At 42.1% G+C, this 22,136-nt stretch overlaps 3 protein-coding genes across 3 annotated transcripts in view; 2 read left to right on the forward strand and 1 right to left on the reverse strand.

Moving 5' to 3' along the window:
• The window catches only part of ccnc (cyclin C), a 7,447-nt gene extending 5,471 nt beyond the window's left edge, over positions 1-1,976 (forward strand). Inside the window, exon 12 of the mRNA XM_084953705.1 lies at positions 1,829-1,976. Within this exon, the coding sequence (XP_084809831.1) occupies positions 1,829-1,883 (55 nt within the window). The 3' untranslated portion in view covers positions 1,884-1,976. The remainder of the gene's footprint in view (positions 1-1,828) is intronic.
• A 2,365-nt stretch (positions 1,977-4,341) lies between these two features.
• Positions 4,342-15,312, forward strand: faxca (failed axon connections homolog, metaxin like GST domain containing a). The gene is made up of 6 exons (XM_084953704.1): positions 4,342-4,927; positions 8,102-8,237; positions 8,418-8,614; positions 8,706-8,923; positions 9,557-9,673; positions 10,610-15,312. The coding sequence occupies exons 1-6, from the start codon at positions 4,668-4,670 to the stop codon at positions 10,912-10,914; spliced, it is 1,233 nt and encodes a 410-aa protein (XP_084809830.1). The 5' UTR covers positions 4,342-4,667; the 3' UTR covers positions 10,915-15,312.
• Positions 15,313-17,874: 2,562 nt separating this feature from the next.
• Positions 17,875-21,538, reverse strand: pou3f2a (POU class 3 homeobox 2a). Its single transcript, XM_084953703.1, has one exon. The coding sequence runs from the start codon at positions 21,108-21,110 to the stop codon at positions 19,713-19,715; it is 1,398 nt and encodes a 465-aa protein (XP_084809829.1). The 5' UTR covers positions 21,111-21,538; the 3' UTR covers positions 17,875-19,712.
• Positions 21,539-22,136: the final 598 nt, after the last annotated feature.

The raw sequence follows: 22,136 nt of genomic DNA on the forward strand, positions 1-22,136 counted from the left end.
CGGTACCAAACGACTCACGGACCGGTACCGGTCCGAGGCCCGGGGGTTGGGGACCGCTGGTCTAAGAGAATATTGGGAGCAACAACATCATGAAGTCCAAAGAACACACCAGACAGGTCAGGGATAAAGTTATTGAGAAATTTAAAGCAGGCTTAGGCTACAAAAAGATTTCCCAAGCCTTGAACATCCCACGGAGCACTGATCAAGGGATCATTCAGAAATGGAAGGAGTATGGCACAACTGTAAACCTACCAAGACAAGGCCGTCCACCTAACTCACAGGCCGAACAAGGAGAGCGCTGATCAGAAATGCAGCCAAGAGGCCCATGGTGACTCTGGACGAGCTGCAGAGATCTACAGCTCAGGTGGGGGAATCTGTCCATAGGACCACTATTAGTCGTGCACTGCACAAAGTTGGCCTTTATGGAAGAGTGGCAGGAAGAAAGCCATTGTTAACAGAAAACCATAAGAAGTCCCGTTTGCAGTTTGCCACAAGCCATGTGGGGGACACAGCAAACATGTGGAAGAAGGTGCTCTGGTCAGATGAAACCAAAATTGAACTTTTTGGCCAAAATGCAAAACGCTATGTGTGGCGGAAAACTAACACTGCATATCACTCTGAACACACCATCCCCACTGTCAAATATGGTGGTGGCAGCATCATGCTCTGGGGGTGCTTCTCTTCAGCAGGGACAGGGAAGCTGGTCAGAGTTGATGGGAAGATGGAGCCAAATACAGGGCAATCTTGGAAGAAAACCTGTTGGAGTCTGCAAAAGACTTGAGACTGGGGCGGAGGGTCACCTTCCAGCAGGACAACGACCCTAAACATAAAGCCAGGGCAACAATGAAATGGTTTAAAACAAAACATATCCATGTGTTAGAATGGCCCAAAGTCCAGATCTAAATCCAATCGAGAATCTGTGGCAAGATCTGAAAACTGCTGTTCACAAACGCTGTCCATCTAATCTGACTGAGCTGGAGCTGTTTTGCAACGAAGAATGGGCAAGGATTTCAGTCTCTGGGTGTGCAAAGGTGGTAGAGACATACCCTAAAAGACTGGCAGCTGTAATTGCAGCAAAAGGTGGTTCTACAAAGTATTGACTCAGGGGGCTGAATAATTACGCACACCCCACTTTTCAGTTATTTATTTGTAAAACATGTTTGGAATCATGTATGATTTTCGTTCCACTTCTCACGTGTACACCACTTTGTACCGAATACTTTTGCAAGCCACTGTAGTTAGTGCCATACTGACGTAACACTGACATGGGGATTTCCATGTTAGAGGTGGCTGAAAAGATGGAGATAATTAAAAAATAGTCTCAGGTGAAAATGATTGTAGACGGTTGTCTCATCAGAATCTGTATTATTATTTTTTTTAATTGCCAAGTTTGTACACAAACGAGGATTTGTCTTGGTGTCATGGTACAAAAAAAATAAATCAAACTGTGGTACAGAAATGGAATATATGGTGTTTACAGTATCTTTAAATATTATTATTAATCCTCATAACAGAAAAAAAAAAGATATATATATATATATATATATATATATATATACACATACACGCTAACTACCGACAGATATTAGAATAGAAATTAAGAAATATGTAAAGGTTATGGGGAAGGTTGTGCAAAGTGTAGGTAGAAAATTATTGTACATGTGAAGATGAGGTTTGAGCTTCTTTTCTCTGGAAATGGTTTCACAAGTTAATTGTTTTTAATTGCTGTGGGTCTGCTTTCATTAGTACAGTATGTTCTTGTACACTTGGACTCCTCACAGTCTATCTCAGTGACCTGTATGCACTTCATTTTTCTCTCTGTCTGCAGTGAGAGTGATCAGAGCTCCAATGGGAACCAGAGCAACTCCTACAGTCAGTCTTAGCATGCCATCTGTATTTCCGTGGGAATCCATAATGTCGACGTGGAGGATCTTCTTGTAATGTCACAGTGCAACCATTACAGTGTCACTTGGAAACAGTCACAATAATCAGAAATCTGATCCTCAATCAACCCCCACTCCCCAACAAACTGAGTGTCTTTACCTTTTCCTCCTTGTCTGATCATTATGGGTTTGTGGACTGAGCGAGAAACACGGAAATGCCTGCAGTGAACAGCAAATCGAATACAACAAGCCATGACGTTGTCTCGATTAGGCTCCAACTTGAAACGAACTTAAAAGCCAAGGAACATTTTGGGGGTGGAGGGGGGGGGGAATGTAGGGGGAACAGATGTAATGGTTCAGTAGACACTCGTCATTGTGATGATCCTGACATCCTTGAACAGTCCAGAGGAGTGAGTGTTTACACGTCGAGCTCCGTGGGATTTGAAAAAACAAAACTTGATCACGAGCACTGTGCGTGCATGTCTGTGTCTGTGTGTACTACATGTGAGCGGCCACTCTGGGTGGGTTTTAATTCCTCAGGGATTGCAGTAGACTTTTTTTTTTCCTGTTAATTGATTTTGAGCTTACAGGGTGGATCTTATTGGTTATCACCCTGTTCAGCTGTGATGGGATGCACCTGCCCTGTTAAGTGTCTCTGCTGGCTGATTGGTAAACTGTGGCTGGAGAAATGCCAAGAGAAGCTCTTCATGAGGGCACAAATGAGCTCTTTGAATACAAGAATTTACTGTTTTGAATCATGACAACCCCACCAACCCCCACCTCCTTGTAAATAGCCTTATGATACTTTTCTTTTATCTTTCATGCTTTTGCTTATATAAGAAACGTTTAATGGAAATCATGAGCTGGTTTGTGCTTCAGATAAAAGTGCCCCTGTTTGTTTGTTTTTATAGTAATTATTTTTTTCCATTTACCCTACTTTAGTTGTATAGTGCATTATCTAACACTTTTTTTGTTTTTGGAAAAACCTTTGCTTTTAATTCGTCACGGAACATCTTTTTTTTTAAATGTTTTTCTGCAAAGTTTTGGTTGTACCTTATTTTAATTTACTCTATTCCCTGAATTTAATCACTGAGTTGTGGCAATATGTGTGTGTAAATGTCTCTATATTTTTGTGATGTAATACAGCGGAAGCTGTGTGTGTGGCTGTACTTAAAACAAGGTGCTTGAAAGCTTTACAAAATAAAAGCTGCTGGTTAAAGAGAGAACCCCTCATGAAAGCACATTGTCCCATTCAGGTGAACTGCACAGTGTGTTGCTATTGTTGCTTATTATTATTATTATTTTTCTTTCAGGCCTTTTTTTTTTTCTTTTAAAGAAAGAAAGAAAAACAGATGTGGCATGGTGCCCTCTGGCCTTTTTCCTGCCATTCAACTCATCTGTTGTTGGTGTCCACTTTAAAATAGGGTGTGATCCTATGATCCTGCATGGATATATCTAGTTCTAGTTAAAGAACAAAAAAAATTTTATTTTTAAGGCTCATTTCGAAGCTCAGTTATGATAATAAAGTCTATTGTGTATTGTCTACTTAACAAAGTGGGCCTCCGTTTTTGTGTAATGCACATTGAGGCATCTTCCAGCATGTTACAAAAGTCATAGGAAGTCCTTTTTACCAACAGCAGTGTCTGCTCAGAGCAGGGGCTGTGGTGGGACCCCTAGTGTTGATTACAAAGAGTGACAGCTGACATGTACTGGTAGAAAATTCGGAATGTGCACAGCCTGGGGCTCCAAGTGGCGACCTTAAAAATGAGGATAAATTGTACGTTATGATTATGAAAATGAAGCGCAGAGGTGCAGTAAACTCTGGTAGTTGACACCTTCAGGGTACAGTCAGTTCCCGTGACGTCGCTTTAGCTGCATAAGAGAATTTCTGAGGGCAGCGGAGGTAGTATGGCAAGCTATGTGATGTCTCCTTCAAAATAAAGGTCTATATGAATATGAACTGACAAAATGCAGAAGCAAAGCTATTTTTAAGTGCTTCTTCAGGAGTACTTAACCATAACGTAAAGTCTGTGACACATCTGTTGGCAAACGAACCGACAGGGAATTAAGTTTAAAATAAGTGTAACCCCAAAGAATTAATCATGGTCAAAAGATACAAAAGCCTGTTTGAAGTTCGACTTTTAAAGCTACTACGCTTCAGTAAACTTGAAACAAATCTTCATATTTTCTCATTCTCTGTGGCACACCTGTTCATTTTTGTGACCTTTTATTGCCACAAATATTGTGCTGTTTCTAATATTTTTATTAGCACTGTTGCCTCATTTATAAGAATTTTATCTGTTTTAATAGGTTAGATACAAAGTATTGTCAAAAGGGAAGGAATTTTGTCCTGTTGCCACTCATTCATTTGGCTGTCCACTAGTAAAGTAGCCTTATTATTTTGTAGTAGTTTAATAATGGTTTGTATTTAGCTTTGGATTTATCTATTTTTGTTCGGCACTTTTCTTGACATTACTCGAATTATTTTGCAAAGGATGACCCGCAAATCCACTTTTATATTGAAAGGCATAACCGGAAACCCTTTTGTGTTTCACTCACTCTTGACAGTAATTATAAAAAGGGGGACATAACCTGGGAGCTCCGAGCGGGCTTCAGAGAAAGTCAACCCCGCTACGGGGACGGGCTCCGGGCGGGATGCTTGTGTCCGGTCGGCTGGTCCTCGTACCGTCGCCTCTCACCTGCATCCGCGTGCACCCATGAAGCCCCCGCTGATGAAGCTCTTGGCTGCCAGAGTGAGGCGGAAAGTGGCCAGAGACAGAGAGCATGTACTGGTGTGTCGGGTTCGCCTGGACTCGGTCGTGTGTGGTTGATCTCGGTCCGAACCAGAGCCTCTCCTCCGGTCTGCTGGGGTCCGATGAGCAGCTCTCGTTTTACGGGTACATCATCGCGTACCCACTGCAGGACTGCGGCGGGATCATGTCAGCTTTGGGCTCGGACTCGTGGTGGCGGAAAACACTGTATTTGACCGGAGGGGCTCTGCTCGCTGCCGCTGCTTATCTGCTGCACGAACTGCTGGCCATCAGGTACCAACAACAACAACAACACAGGGACTGCCAGAGAGAGGCAGACCTCAGGATCCCTGTACGCAGGCCTCCCAGGCCAGAGCACAATCCGTGTGGATTTGATCTGCTCATATTTTCACTCCAAAGCTGTATTTTCCACTGAGGTCTGATATTACTTAATCTCGTCTGATTGGGCTGGGTGAGAGTGGAGACGGGGGAGAAGGAGTCGTGACTGGGGGTGGGGGTGTTGTGATGTAACGGAATCTCCACCCCTTGAGCTTCCTCCTCATAAACACACACATATTAGGGGAGATTATTTATTTCTGTGATTAGTGATATGATAATAGTTTATTAGTGTTATTGTATGTCCGTGTGCTACCACGGCCTTCACATAGCTCTGCTGCCAAATGAAAGGACATTAGAGGCAGTAGGTCGCTTTCATTAGTCTCTGCTAGAAGGACGAGGGAGGTGATGGAGGTTAACACTCCCGCTGGTGTTTAGGTCCAGTCTAAACGCTGCAGTGCTGTGTGGGTCTTTTATAACCTCTGATGTAAACACCTTGAATCATGAAGGTTGCGGGAGGGGATATGGCAGCTTTAAAGTAGAAAGAAGCGCTGTGTGCTTGATTATTCATTTTCAGGGTGAAAGCTTTGACTGAGCGAGTTTATTTCTTCGATTTACCCGCAGTCCAGGCCAGGGTCTGTGCTATCTTACAGTTTAAAGGGTACTTAGTGTTACTGCAAATGGCACTGGACGATGTGCTTTTAAGATGAGGAAACGGAAGCTTCCTCTGCGGGTTTTTTTTTGGTTGGTTTTTTGTACCTGTATGAGCGGATATGTTGCAGTTTCCCCCCTGCCTCCCTTTCTCTACATCGTCCTGTCAGCAGCCATGCGTGCTGTAGGTGATCCTCTTCTATTCTGGTGTCAGCGGCTATTTAAGCACCGCACTGAAAATAGACAGCTCCTCTGCACTCAGCCGCCTGCTTGTTTGTCGTTTCAGCACTTTACACGGCGGACAGCTCCTTGTCCTAATTCTGCATCCTCTCCGCGTGAATGTGCTGCTTTTCGTCTGGCTGTGGTTGTGGCAGTTTTGACATTAACCGGTCGGTGATTCGTTATCATAATGTTACAGTTTTCGTGCAGACAGCCCACGTGATGCACATACTTACGACCTTTTCATTAATTTTTTTATTTTTTTGCTGACGAAAGCAAGAGAGTAACTTAATAAAACTAAAGCAGGATAAAGCAGGAAGACATTAACTGTGAGGAAATGTACTGACAGTTTCCTCAAATAATAAAAAACAGATCAGAATATTCTGGAGAGCGGAGAGCCAATCAGAACAGCCGATGAGTATGGAAGTGATTCAGTCAGAAGGTTAGAGTCGCAAATTTGATCTGGCCACGGAAACAGTGTAGCAAAATTGCTAATTTTGGTATGATCCAATACCAAGTAAATACTGGGCCACTATTGCCGATACCAATATCAGTACCAATACTGATTTCAGTGTATAAAGGCAGTTTATGTAGGGGAGAGTAAGTGTGTCATGACTAATGAGACGAATCACTATCAATTTTCAAATTTTAGACCACTGAATCGCTGTGATTTTTACTTTCCACAATAATTAGTTAACACAATATAAACACAACGTTCACCTTTTCATGGATATGAAACTGTGTTGTTGTCGTTTTTTGTTTATTTGCTTTTTGGAAACTTTTTGGAGTGCAAATGTTCCTGTCTCTAAAGGACTTTTTTCAAGTGTGCTTTACGCTGTAAATGAATCCATGACAGTCAAAACAAAAAGGTTCCAAAAACACAATTCAGGGGGCTACATACCGTACTTAGAGGATAGAAACCGAGTATCAGCCCTCTCGTGCTAGTATCAATCCAATACCAGTTCCAGCGTTGGTATTGATGCTATCCATATTTGGATCGATCTGCCCACTACTAGGTACAGCTAGCGCCCATGACCCCCGTTTCTCACGGAAATGCAACAAAATTCTAATGCTTGGTAGGAAGAGAAGAGTAGACATATGGACATAATTTACATTTGATGTCAAGGAATACAGGACGCTGGAAAAACTCAACAGTAAAAACACAACAATTTTTACACCAACATTTTTATATTTTGTCCCCTGAATCAGCTTCAGATCTAGTCTGCTATAATCTTTAGATATTTGGCCAACTAAAACTAGACTGAAAGTAAAAAATTTGAAAAAAATATGGCTAAAACTAAATAAAAACGTGCTGTGCTTCTGAGACTTACCTTAACCATAAAATCTGCTAAACTACTTTAAGTCTATCTTTGTATGCTCCCCAAAACTGGCTAAATACATACACCAACCTTATTACTCTAACAATAACCACAAAAATAAGTGCTTTATGAGCAACTATGATGGCTATCTCCATATTTGTTTGTTCATGGACTCTTCTACAGTTGCAGTATAGTTCTTTATCTTGTAATGGGCTTTTGGCCAGACTTCGACTGTATGAAGCTAATAGCTCTTCTCCCTTTAAGGCCGCCCTTCAAGCCAGATTTCCTCTGATTGGCTGCCCTTTGTAAACCCGTGTGCCTGTGCCAAAACTGACTATTCAATGATGCCCACTCTCACTGACATCAGAGGGACTAATAACATCAAATAATAGAAAAAACTACACTCTATATATAGTTGATACAAAATACTTGGCTAACACTCATCCTAACTTAAATTTAAACGTGGTCTAATGTTATATCAAGTGTTTGTACATCTAAGATCTAAAGATTTGTGTCATGCCGACTTCCTTTTTGTTCCCTAAAAGTGGTAACAGCCTAATTGCTTCCCTGTTTTCAGCTGTAATATGAAGTAGACTACTAACAGCCGGCTATGAGGATGGTATCAGTCTTCTAATCAAAGTGAAAAGCAGGGATGTAGTCGAGGCTGATAGATTGGTCTTAATCCATCATATTTACAATGTAGCATCAAGAGAAAAGGCTAAGCTTCTGATGAAGAACACAACCCAAACGAAAAAATGCTGAAAACTGCAAAGGACTAAATGTCTATGTAGAAATATAGAAGACGAGTGCTATGTCCATGTATGCAGTTGACTCACACCCAACCCACACACCCACACTCTACATTTTAGTGTTTAGTTGTTGCTTTTTCACAACCCTTGGAGTGTATGTGACATGCAGCTCTTTCCTTCTTTGCCTCATACAGAAAGGAGGAAGAGCTGGACTCTAAAGATGCAATCATACTCCACCAGTTCTCCAGGCCCAAAACTGGCGCCCCATCTCTGTCGCCTTTCTGCCTTAAGCTGGAGACCTACCTCCGTATGGTTGACCTGCCCTACCAGGTATGACTGTGTTTACGTGGCTGCAAAAGAAAAACAATATTTTGTCTGTTATATAATAAAATGAATTTATTAAAAATAATCTCTCCTGCAAAGGTCACTCAGTTTCTTTTGCAGCATTTACCAACCACTTTGAGAATTTTCTCATCATCTTCCCACCCCCTTTCCTTAATCCTCTTCTAGAACTACTTTGATGGGAAGCTTTCGCCGCAGGGAAAGATGCCATGGATCGAGTACAACCAGGAGCAAGTGTGTGGGACAGAATTCATCATCGACTACTTGGAGGAGAAGCTGGGCGTGAGCCTCAACAAGAGCCTGACACCCCAGGAGAAGGCCTTATCACGCGCCATCACCAAAATGGTGGATGAGCACTTCTACTGGTGAGGGACCGCTGAGATTCAAGCTGATTGTTTTTGTATTAAATGAGTGCATCTGTGTGTCTGTATATATAAATATATATGCATCTCACAGGACCATAGCTTACTGTCAGTGGGTGGACAACCTGGAGGAGACCCAGAAGATGCTGTCGGTGAGCGGTCCACTGAGTGACCTACTCAAGTGGATCCTGAGTCACCTGACAGGTGGGATCGTTAAGAGGGAGATGTATGGTCACGGGATTGGACGGTTCTCTACCGAGGAGGTGTACGCCTTAATGGAGAAGGACATGCGCACCCTGGCCACCCTGCTAGGTGAGGTTTTTTTTCTCCAATTTAAAATAGTATGAGTCAGCCTATGGGCAACTGAATCTATTTAAGTATGCATTAAGGTTAGAAGTATGTTTTTCCAGAAGACAAATGGAATCAAAACTTGGAATCCAGAAAATCACCCAGATTTAGATGTGGTCACATTCGAGTCTTCAGTGGGAAAACACTTTTTTTTCTTCCTTTTTTTTGCTTTGTTTTGTAAATCTACAAATCACTTTGTATTGTGAAGCTCGATCTCAGTGTGTGTCACCATTTTGCTTGCATATTTTACCCCAGGGCCAGATCTGTGGCTTTTCAATATGCGCCTTGAGACCTATAACCAGAGACATCATGTTTATTAGCAGCAGTAGATGGGAAAAAAACTGAAGGGACTGCTCAACACTGACCTGCTGTGGTAGAAACTTAGCATTGCAATCACTGTCAAACCGGGCAGTTCATAGTAGACGATTTGCAGTTGTTTGGCCATGACAGGTGGCTTCTCAGGTTAAATGTTTTTCACTAAAGGTGTCAGTTAATCTGTTACCAGTATGTGTTTATTTATTATAAAACAGAAGATAATGGAATTCAAGGGGGGAAAGCTTCACTGTTTGACTTATATTTTTCTGTCTGCTGTCTAAGGTGATAAGAAGTACATTATGGGCTCTAAGCTTTCAACAGTAGACGCCGCAGTGTTTGGTCACCTGGCCCCTGCTATGTGGACGCTACCGGGATCGCGGCCAGAGCAGCTAATCAAAGGTGAATTCACCAGAAAGGCAGTCTACCTAATTTCAAGCAAACTTGCACTTGAGTGATGTATGTACAGTATACACAACTCCAATTCCAAAAAAGTCAGGGTGATGCGTAAAGTGTAAATCAAAACAGAATGCAATGATTTGCAAATCTCTCAAATCCATATTTGATTCATAATAGAACACGGGAAACATATCTAATCTTTTTCTTTCTGAATTTTTAATGGCTCTATGAAATATAGAAATGTGAACTTTTGCATGTTCTAATTACACATTCAGCACAGAATTCATACATTTGAACACTATGTATGAGAGGAAAACAACACAATGTCCTTTAGCGAAAATCATAATCAACTCATGCAAGATGAGCAACATCAAAATGAAAATGAAATTCACTAAACTGTAAATCAAGTTATTTGTTTATCTAAGAGAATAAGAATAAAATTAATAATAAGAAACTCTCTGATCTTTGACTTAGACACTTTTTTTTAACCTTTTCTGCTAACCTTTAAAGCTCATCAGTGCCTAAAAGGACCAATGGAAAAGTGATGAATTATCATTTTATTACTATTTATACATAAAAATGTGTCTTCTTCTTTTAAATCTAAGTCATCATTACTGGAAAATAATATTTCAGTTAGGACCACTTTAGTCAAAAGAAGGTGTTATTTCCATTAAGCAGTGCTCTATATGTGTATACACAACAGCCCAAGATGGGATTAAAATGAGCAACTGGTGTTTAGGTGGGTTGCAAAGCAGCTTGTAGGCAGGCTAGAGCAGTTGCACAGAAATCCCCAGTAAAGTGTTTCCTGAGCTATCAGCTGGCGTTGCTATTTGCTGTTTTATGGACTGTGAGATCTAATCCTATACTCACTTATATCACTGGTGTCTCAGTGAGATACCTTATGGGCGCTGTACCTACTGAGATGTTTGTTCCACCCAGGTGAGCTGATCAACCTCGCCATGTACTGCGAGCGCATCCGCCGGCGATTCTGGCCCGAGTGGTTCGTCGACCTGGAGGACTTCCGCTACAACGACACCACAGAGGGCAGCGACTCGCCCTCGAAGCTCCCCGACCTCGGCCTCTACTCCCGCACGGACACTTTCCAGGACGATACGCGCTCAAACACTTTACACACTCACACGCCACAAGACCCGCCATCGTCTCAGAGTGACCCCACAGGCCACTCGCTGTACGACTCTGACATGGACACGGAGTGCTCTGAAATAGACCAGCCGAAGTGCTGACGAAACACACACACACACTTATAGTACACACTACATATAGGCACGCCGCAGGAGGGAGCTGCATCCCACCTATGTTCTACCTCTTAGAACAGAAAACAAGAGGGGAGTGTATTCGGTGTTCGCCGGCCGGGACGTTGAGGGTGTAGAAGGGTAAAGTGCCAACTGTAGTGGAGGAAAGATTGCAGAACAAGGAAAAAAAGGTACGACAGAGATGAAACTGGAAAAGAAGTGAAGAGAAAAAAAAGAAATGTAGGTTTAAAAGTGAGAACTAGACGCATTCAAATCAGGAGTAAATGACGCAGTTGCCGAGAAACTCCTCCACATCAACTGCAACCACAACCTTCTACCTGTTGTCTGTTGCGTGCCCACCGTTGTCCCTCATAGCAGCTCGCACCACCCAGCAGCGTTTTGCGTCTGTGTGTGTGATTATTTGTGAGTGCATGTGTGTGTGTGTGCGTGTACCAAATGAACCTTTAATACATGAAAGGAACTGTACAGAATCCATCAGAAAGAAAACATTTCAGTGTAAATATATAAACGAATCTGACTTCATTCTCAGATTTAATAGATAAAAACTGTATTATATATGAGTATAAATAATATAGATAGGCTGGAACTATAGTATTATGTCGTCTGTCATATGGTGTAAATATTCTAGGTGTTTCTCTTATGAATTCCTACCCTGCTGGTCTAAGATCAGCTAGAGGAACCCTGTGAATTCTTTTACTGTATGTATCCGATTACAGGGATATTACAGTATTTAAACAGTTGAGAAAAGAAAAATCATAAAACATAATAGGTAGTAAACTCCCAGTTTCCATTAACATCTTGTCTAACTGAGGCAATTATTTTGCCTCCAAAAAATCCCCCAAATCTTAATGTACGCTGCTGTATTTAGGAGATTTTACATGCATTCAAGCATTGAGCGCACGCCAAACAATCGTGTAGATATAGAGCGATAGATAGAAGACAGTCTGAATCAAAGTGCATGGCTGATTCAGGCCCATAAGTCTCTCTTAGCACCCCACATTGATAATCTTTAGCTACATTTCTTAGTAAGCCTAGTGTGATGGAACGATGTAGCTTGTTTGTCGGTGCCTCTGGCCAAATCAGCCGTGCGAGCATGTATCCAATGGATTATGGAAAAAAAAGCACTTGTTTTCTTTCAGCATTTCTGTCAGAAAATGTTACGTAAAGCAATAAGAGACACAGACACAGGTTCAATTTATGCCAGGCTGTGATAATTGAGGTGTGTGATGGTAAGGAGCAGGCTCTATGTGCGCTTGTCGTTCATCAAGCGCACGTACCGACAACGTTTTGTATGCGTGGAAGAAAGGGCGAAATACTATTTATGTTCCTGTGCATGTTAGCCTCACATCATTTTAAAAATATTTAGCTCTAGAAGTTTGTTGACTGTACTTACAGTACTTACTGGTATAAAGAAAGCACACCCTCTTTCAACTCTAAGGTCAGAAAACACGTCAGGACATATTAAAAAGTCACATGGTCTTACCAGATTCTAAAATAATGTATATATAGCCTCAGGTGAATACCAACACACGACGTATTACACTGTGTTGTTATTAAAAAAAATAAGCTGAAATGCAGAAGCAGGATGTGAATAACCAAGTATACCCCATGGTCCAGTAGCCATCTTTAAGCATCAGTAATCGGATGTAATTGTTTTCTCCATGACTAAATCAGTCTCTCACATTGTTGCGGTGAAATTCTTTTCATGTGGCTGCAACACAGACCAACATCATCACACCTCCACTCCTGTACTGGACAGTTGGTGTGACATATTTGTGTTAATTTGCTTTGTTTGGTTTTGTCCAAACATGGTGCTGTGCATTATGGCCAAACACCTCCACTTTAGTCTCATCTGTCCAAACGGCATTGTTCCAGATGTCTTGTGATATGTTTATATGCAACTTTGCAAACGTTAGCCTTGTTGTCAGGTTCATGTCATATTTTAAAAGGAATGGGTAAACGAGTTACCAGGAGAAAGTTCAGTCTTTTTCTAACTGTCCTGTCAAGAACTGTATTGTTTAACATGCTAACTGAGGCCTGTAGAGTCTCAGATTCAGCTCTTTGTTTTTTTCAGTTTCTGTAAACACGGCACAGCCAGACTTTGGGGTTAATTTGCCAGGATGTCCACTCCTGGGACGACTGACAAATGTTTTCCCCTTGAGATTAATCTTTCTCACTGTTGAATGACAGACTTCAAATTTTTTGGAAATCGCATTATACACACACTGCATCTGTATTTTTGGCTTAGTTTTAGTTAAGTAAATTATGACATGGTGTAATAATGCATGTGTTATTTTTCACATCAGGCTGTAGTTACCTCATTTAAGGATCTGGTAAGGACACGACTGTACCTGAGCTAGTTAGGTGAACTCAGCAATCACAGTCAGTCCCAGACATTTTATTCGACCTGTCCTACACTCTGTCCATAACGGAGTTACAGAGTTGCTGAAACTAAAAGTTCTGTTAGGGAACTTTAGGGGAAATTACAGATCTCACAGTAAACAAATTGTGGATGTGATCAGTAATTACAGTTGGAAAAACTGTAATTTAAACCCTGATGTGAGGCCTTTAATGGGCGTATACATGGTGTCAGCCAGTAAGTTACACTAAAATATATTTGGCGTAATTTTAAAAACTGCATCTCCAGTTAGTCATTTGTCCACCAGAGAGCACTGGAAGCAATTTTTTCAAATATGCTCACAACTCCTGCTGCTCTCACATTTATAGGATAACATTAAAAATGTCTTTTATGCTATAATAAGTTTCTTTTGTATGTTTGAGTCTTTCAAATGCTCAGATTTGTCTCCAAAATGTGCAAGCGTGGCTTCGTTTGTGGGGATGCTGCATGTATGTAAGACTAGAATTAAAAACAGATGTAGCATCAACTTACCTCTAATTCGAAAGAAGAAGCAACAATCCTACATAACGAAGGGAACTGATGGGGAAAGAGTCCAAAGGATGAGAGGGCTTTTTATTTATTTTTTGATCCTTAAGGCACTATTACGATTCTGATGTCATTTTAAAATCATGAGTTTGAATGTGATGATGCCTCACTGTTGAATTCTGCTCGATAAAACAATGCCATAAGTTGTTAGTCCAAACTCTGAGTCTGATCTAAGTCTTTTGTGGTGACACAGCAGACACTGAAGCCTTTATGGGTGTGTGTGTGTGTAAGTGTGTGTGTTCAGCAGCTGAATTTCAGTGGAGTAACAGACTGAAACTAAGAAGCTAATGAACTGAAAAGTTTGGTTTGGTGTCTTAAAACCCCTGGCCTGCATGCTATTGCCTTTTAACGTTAGTAGTCAGTTTCAGCCTTATGGAAGCTGAAGCTAAACTGTTTACTTCATACCAGTGCCAGTGTATGACTTCTGTTTTTGTATGTTACATTTATTTATATATTATATTTAGTTTATGCTATTTCTATTAATTTATTAAGATGTCTGATGTGCTTGAATTTGATAAGCAATTCTACTTTTTTTCTACATTTTGCACTTTAGTTATGTTTACACGTGTTATGTTTCTATGTCTGAAAATCACTGTCAGACTAATGTATTCATTGGTGTATTAGTGCGCTGCTAGATTTTCTTCAGGCTTCTGCTGACATATAACTCTTATAAAAGCTACACATGTCCATCCACAGCAGTGGTTGCATGTATATCCACAACCTAGAAAGTTTTCCAGCTCATACATGCGGTTTTCTGCATGTCTGACATTTGCTGCAGACTCTGCCTTTACAAGACACAATAACTCAGCTTCACCCTGCAGTGATTTATGTTCACTTGAAGCCGAGATACCAAACTGACACTCTATCTTCTGTAAGCAGGGTGAGGTGAGTCATCCTGCTGATCGGCTGATCATCAGTGTCTCCTCTCTCTCGTGCGACTTCACCTCTGGCAGTACAAATTGCAAAAGTCCTCCTGATAAGAGTCTGTTGCCAACGCTGTCTGTCTCAGTGTTCCTCTGCATTTCGAGGTGAGAAGTCAGGGTTTAAGCCCCGCCCTGCGCGTCACTGTTCCCATTCTACCCCGATTCCTGCTTGTAGACTTGTAGAAGCCACATTGTGCTGTTGTCTTGATGTTGTGCGTGCGGAAAAACACTTGTGGTATCTTGTTGGACTGTAAATAAGTGAGCCAGAAAAAAGCCAAACTAAATATATAATTTATAAATGTATATATATATATATATATATATATATATATATATATATATAAAGACAGAGAGAGCGAGATAAATGAATATGACCTGAAAGAACATGCTCTGCAAGGGTTTTAAAAAAAGAGGTTCTTATGAATGTATCATAAACAGAGATAAAATGCTGTATGACAATGGATTACTTCTAATATTTCATTAAATATAACTGCCATATTTTCCTCTGGTTTTGTTTCCGTCATTGTGTGGATTGCTGCATGCATGAAAAATTAGAATATTTCTGCATGAACTGTTCAGTATCAACATGTTGAACTGGGTATACTCTGGCATATCTATCTCATAATCCCTCTCCCTCTGTGCTTGCTGCCATACGACAATACTAAGCCCACCCAACAATGCTGAAGGATTAGCTCTCTGCCCTTTTCTTTGGGCTCTAAGGGAAACAGAGAGGAAAAAGCAGGGTATAGAAAGAGAAAAGGCAAGTTGCGGGAGCACCAATGTAGAGATGGAGCGTGGGTTTGGGTGCGAAGTGGGCTTGAAAAGGGGAAGAGACAAACAGCTCGAGAACAGATGAATGATATTTGATAGCTTTGGCTGGTTGCGTTTCTGAGACCATTGTGCAAAATCCCTGGGAGATCGCTTCCACACAAGATAGGGGAGACAATTCAGGAATGACAATGACACCAGAGTATAAATCATCTCTGGTGAGTCAAAGATGGCATACAGTGTCAGAGGGAGCAGCTGTGTGTGTGTGTCTAACACGTGGCTGAATGCATGATATGTGAGGTGAGACAATGTGTGCAGTGAGAACTAAGCGTGTCTGAATGTGTGTGTGTGTGTGTGTGTGTGTGTGTGTGTGTGTGTGTGTGTGTGTGTGTGTGTGTGTGTGTGTGTGTGTGTGTGTGTAAAAATATGAAAAATGCAGAGGATGCCTGTAGGAGCGTGAGGGCCGGGAGGAGGGCAGATGGTCGCTTGCTGATAGGACGGAATCCAGGCAACGGGGTCCTCCAGAGAGCTGGGTTCAAACCAGGTTTACACACACACACACACACACACACACACACACACACACACACACACACACACACACACACACACACACAAATATTCACGCTTATCTCTTTCTTTCTCTTTCAGGCACTCTCTTTTGTTGCCCCTCAACTGCACACACCAGTTTCAAGTGGTGTCAAAATAAAAGCTTGTGTATATCAAATGATAGTAAAATAAAATACAGGTGCACAGTTAGACAGATTCCTTGTTATTTTAAGGTTGATAGCAAATTATATATCTACATATTTTTTCATTTACTTTAACTTAACCTATTATTGAATATTTGAAATTACAAAAATGTGCATTGTCAGTTTGTTTAAATTAAGATATCCCAGTTCCACATTCTCAAAATGCAAAGAGTCAGAATGTTTTTTAACCACCATTCACCTAGAAATTCAACACAGGTAAATAAACTTTGCCTCCATCTCCCCTTTAATTAATACTACAATAAACCTTTTTTTTTGTTTTTAAAGTATGTTTGATCAAGATTGTGGTGGAGAAATACAGGAATCTGGTAAAATAACATAATAACTGGATCTAAAAATTAGGGGAAAATTGTGAATCTTTATAGTAAAGAAGGAATTATAATAACAATAATAATAATGATAATAATAATTTCACTCAAAAATGAGTAAAATTCAAAATCTGTATGTGTTCTTCACTTTTTACCTACTTTAAAAATTTAATGCCATTTTTAAGCTTGTGTGTCTTCTCTTGTTCTGTAACCTCATCACATAACTAATTACCTAATTATTATTCATGAAAATCGATGATTATGGAATAATGGACACACTGGCCTGTAAAAATAATAATTTTGAACATCGGCATTCACCGTTCAAAAATCGACCACCTTACATTCAACTTAAGGCTCTTGAGGCTTCCTTTAAACCACCAGGTGGCGTCAGGACACTTTCCGATTTGACCACCGATCAGGCCAAGGTGTAATAAAACATACAGTACAGACACGAGGTGAACAAACCCAGTGCAGAGATGTACTGTTAAATGCATTTCCAGCTGGTGAAGGCTCGCACAGGTTCTGAAACAACAGTTTAAGCTTCATTTTTTTTGTAACTTAGACTGAAGCCACAACCTTTTAATCTCTATTTGAAAAACCCTGTCGATATTTTCTTTTTCCTTTTTTTTGCACAACATTTCAGTGTTAATTTATTTGCACACGTTTCCCATTTGAACTATTTGTATATTACGTCATCGTACATGAAAATGATAAATAGGACAGGTTTATGGTTATTTTTAGTGTGCATGCTGATGGCAGCAGGCCCAATTATACATAATAACACTATTGTTACATCAGCTTCTGTACCTCACCTGCAGTGAGGCCTATATACCTTCATTTCACATCCTTTACAGACAGGCCTGCTTTTTATTTATTTATTCATTGCCTAATAACATTTTTTTAAATTTTGCTTCGATGGTCAGAAATTTATCTCGCCGTGCTTGTCGATCACATTTCGCATTCATCCTAATAATAATAATTTGAAGTCACTTGCTGAGCATCTTCTGTAACATCCATCGCACAGCAGTATCAGAGTACATCAGCGGTAGCAAACACTTCAGCGAAGCAGGTGAAACATTTTAAACAACCGAGACGAACTGATAAAATCCCCAATTTTAATGCGAGTCCGCACACAATAAAAAATACAGTTAAATGCGACTCCCCCCCCCCCTTCTTTCTTCCACCCTGAAGCGCAATGAACGTGCAGGACTGCAGAGTTTTAGAAAACAAATACGCTTTAATGACAAAAAGCATTTAGAAATTGTGCAATCGTTGATTTCTTTTTCCTCTTCGTTTGATCACAGATTTCAGGTCACTGCTATTTTGTTTTGGTTTGCCTCTTTTTTCCCATCCACACATCAGAAACTCAAATTCAGCTGAAGATTAAACAGGGTGTGATTACAGTATTTTTTTTAAATTTCACAAATATGGGGCCTTATTTTAATCGAGGGCGAATTGTTATGTAATACCTACCCATAAATAAAAAATGCCATGTGCGTATTGCAAAACGTTACATAAAAATATTGCTATGGTTATTTTTTATGATTGGCGATGAAAAGGGAGGTTATAGACCTACTTTGATGTTGTTAGGTAAGACTTATACATTCAGGTTTGTTATTTTTTTTGTACACTGTCTCACATTAACAAGCTTTGGTCTATTAAAAATGTTCCTCTCCAGTCATCAGTATTCCTCAGCTTTATTTGAGTTTCCACTTTCTTTCTTTCTTTTTTTCTGTATTATATATATATATGTATATTTATTCTTCATAATTTGGTAAAAGAACCTTTTAGTGGGTTTTTCCTCCCACATACACTCCTACTATCAGATCAGGTTATCAATCACAGGATTTCAGTGGCACAAAAACACGTGTCTGTGTTTGTGCTTTGGCACAGACTGACAGAAAAGAAACTGAACATACAAACAACCAAACGAACGAACGAACGAAGCAATACAAAAACGGATGAAGATACATCCCACAGATCGCCTTCTCCGTGAATGAATGAGTCATACAGTAGTAGTAGTAGAAGTATAGCCACTGTGGCCAGAGCTGGTACCAGGATATATTCAGTTTTTTTCTTCTTCTCAGGAAAAGAAGGCAAAATGGGCTGGATTGTTCAGAGTGTTCCAGCCGGACAGTCTCGGTCTTTCTCGTCACAGCATTTTGGAAAAGTACAGAAATAACAAACAGCAAAAACACACTGTAAACAGGCGCACAGAAATGTCTGCACAAAAGGAAAAGCCTTGAAGTCCACCAATACTCAGTCTCAATTGTATTATTATTATTATTTATTTATTTATTTTATTATTATTATTTGCTGCTAAATTGGGAATGTAAAAATGTAAATACTTTCACATTTTATTATATTAAAGCAATACTGTATTTTTATTGTGAATAAGTTGAGGTCGTCACAATAAATTTAGACGAATACCTACAATTTTACAATAATAATAATAATAATAATAATAAGTTATCTGGCTGGTATTGGCTTTAATTTTTAAACATTGTACAGCAGGTGTCTGCCATTTCAGCCCTCTCTTGCCACATGCCGCGAAGAACCCCTGTTGCTTTTGTTATGATGGAAAGATGGCGTTTATTTACCCACACTCACTGCGACTAAATCATCATGCCCGAAGCGAGTTTTTATGTTTTTTCTCCCCGCGGACACGTCTCGTCCGTGTCACACTCTGCCTTTTTTTCATCTCTTCTTCTTCTATTTTTTAAATAACATATTTGATGATGGCACACTGGCGCCTGGGTCTGGCATAAAGAAAATGTCGCTGTTTTTTTCTTATTCTTTTTTTTTTCTGGTTAGCACACACCACCCCGATACGTTTGGCAGTTCTGCGGCATGAAACCTCTCCATACGGCTCTGCTATGAGTATTTTTAGCGCTCGCGTGCCACTGCGTGTCCCCACTGTGTCTGTCCGTGGGTCCAACATCTAAACTGGCTGAGGTCCAGTTCCGAGCGGTCCAGCACAGAGAATAAAAGAAATAAGGAGGCGTTACACCTCCTTTAAGGGGTCCGTGTTTTTACTCGGGATTGAGAACTGAGGTCACTGCACGGGAGTTTGTCCTCCGTGGCGAGGAGGGGTGTCCCCGTACATGTCCTCTCCTCCAGGTATCTGTCCCCCAGCGGGCGTCATCCTCTTCTCCTTTTGCCGCCGGTTACAAAACCAAACCCTCACCACCTCCTTCTCCAGCTGCAGGCTGTCCGCTAGGGAGTTGATCTCCGCTGCTCCCGGTTTTGGACATTTGAGAAAATGGCTCTCCAGAGCCCCTTTGACGCCCACCTCAATGGAGGTTCTCTTTTTCCTTTTCCGTCCCTGTGCCGCGATTTTATCCAAGCTGGTGGGGCTCCCCGAGGTGGAGTCCGCCTCCTCCAGCCACTTGTTCAACAACGGTTTTAGTTTGCACATGTTTTTGAAGCTGAGCTGAAGCGCCTCGAACCTGCAAATGGTCGTCTGAGAAAAAACGTTCCCGTACAGTGTCCCGAGAGCCAGTCCCACGTCCGCCTGGGTGAAGCCAAGCTTGATTCGCCGCTGTTTGAACTGCTTGGCAAACTGCTCCAACTCGTCAGAGGTCGGCGTGTCCTCGTCAGACTGATCCTGATGGCCCCCGTGCTGGTGATGGTGTGTGAGAGACTGCTGGTGGGCCCCGGGGCCGCCTCCGTGTTCACTGAGGTGCGGACTGTGGCTGTGGTGGTCCTCTTCGCGCAGAGGGTGGTGGTGCATCCCCCCTTGCTCTCCCCCCGGCATCAGACCGAAGCCGGACTGAGAGTACACCAGGCTCTGGCCCTCAGATGTCGCCATACCGGAGATGTGCGTTGTGGCTGTGCTGGTTCGCCATGCTCTGGCGTCGTGATGCGCCTGCTGGTGCGCTAGGTGAGGGTGTCGCTGTTGCTGCTGCTGCTGTTGCTGCTGCTGCTGCTGCAGACTGCTGGAGTTCTGCAGCTCCTCTCGGTCACTGTCATGCAATACGGGTTTCACGTCCTGTTCTCCGAGGGGACTAGACGGCCAGGGTGCCCCGCTGTCACCGTGAGACAGCGCTGTTATCCACTGGTGCGCGTGGCTGAGCGGATGCCCAGCGCCCGGTAACGTGCTATAGTCGTTCTGGAGCAGGGTGTGCGCGTCCCTGTACGCTGCCGCCTGCTGCATGCTCCCGGACTCCGAGTGCGGCGGCGGCGCGCTGCTGGGGGTACTGAGGACGCTGTAGTGGTTGGACGTTGCGGTCGCCATAACTATCGGAGCCAGAGTGATAGCTGGAGTTAAAAGGAGGCTGCCTTTGACAGTAACTCTTTTGCGCCACGGGGCAGCTAGGCGTCTCTCTCCAGCATCTCCCGGGCGCTGTGCCAAGGGGACGCAGAGGCGCGCACCTGTGGTCCGCCTCGCTCCGCTCTTTATTGGCCAAGAACGGTTGACAGATGTGGTTACCCCTGACAGCACCCCGCTCATTGGTCACGGGAGATTGTACAGAAACCCCAATCACTCTGCCCAACAATACAGGCAGTCCTGCAGGATGCTAGAGTACTACAAAGTGGAGGGAGAAATCAGGCAGTGTAAACACAGAATAGGCAGAAGAACCTGGGTTGTACTAAAAGAAAAAAAAAGGGGGGGGGGAGGGGTCTGACGTTTCTGTCTTTGTTTTAAAGTACTTTTATAACCTTGATCTGGGTCACTGGGTCACAAGTGTTGGATTTGTGCGTCAAAACGCTGCGTAAAAGTTACACACGAGATGAAGACTTTACATATTAATTATTGTAGGATAGTCATCACTCCCGTTTTAATCGTTTTTTTAAACGCAACTTTCAGAGAGCAAAATGTTCAAAATTACCAAACATTCCGACCACGTCTGATTCCACGCGCGTGAAGTTGGATATCTGGAGGTTATTTTGCGCCACGAAAACAAAGCAGCGATCGTGACGAGAAACTTCCAGCTGCCTCTCTGCCCCCAGGACGCTGTCCAGAGAGAGGGGCTGCGTGCTTCCAGCTTCTGCCCCGTTACCATGGCGAACGCAGTGAATGGAACAACAACGCCCACGTCACAGCTGCAATTCGCTCCTTCTTTTCGTTCCGTTCCAAAGGGCTCATTGGGGCCGCGCTCTCGGCCGACGGGACAAATAATAGGGAGGAGGGGGCGGGGGGCAGAGGAGAGGGCAAATCGGGGCCGAAAATAGAGGAGGCTTACAAGAATGGATCCCTCAGCCTGCTCTGAGCCCACTCCACCCTACACCACCCGCCCCCACCTCCACCTGCCTGTTGGGTAAACTTTGAGATGTGGCACGCGAGGCTTGGCTTTTCAGACAGCAGGCCTCGACCTTTAATGTGCGGATGAGGAACAAAATGTAGAAAATATTTCCTCCTTCAGCAAATTAGTGCTCTCCAACATGAGTTTTAAATGGTATACCCACAAGTCCCATAAATACCATTTAAAATATCCACTTTATTGCACTTTAAAATCTCTTAGCTGAATAATTAATG

Source organism: Perissodus microlepis, chromosome 15 (genome assembly GCF_051167445.1).
Source record: "Perissodus microlepis isolate ML-2025 ecotype Zambia chromosome 15, ASM5116744v1, whole genome shotgun sequence".
Taxonomy (NCBI): Eukaryota; Metazoa; Chordata; class Actinopteri; order Cichliformes; family Cichlidae; genus Perissodus; species Perissodus microlepis.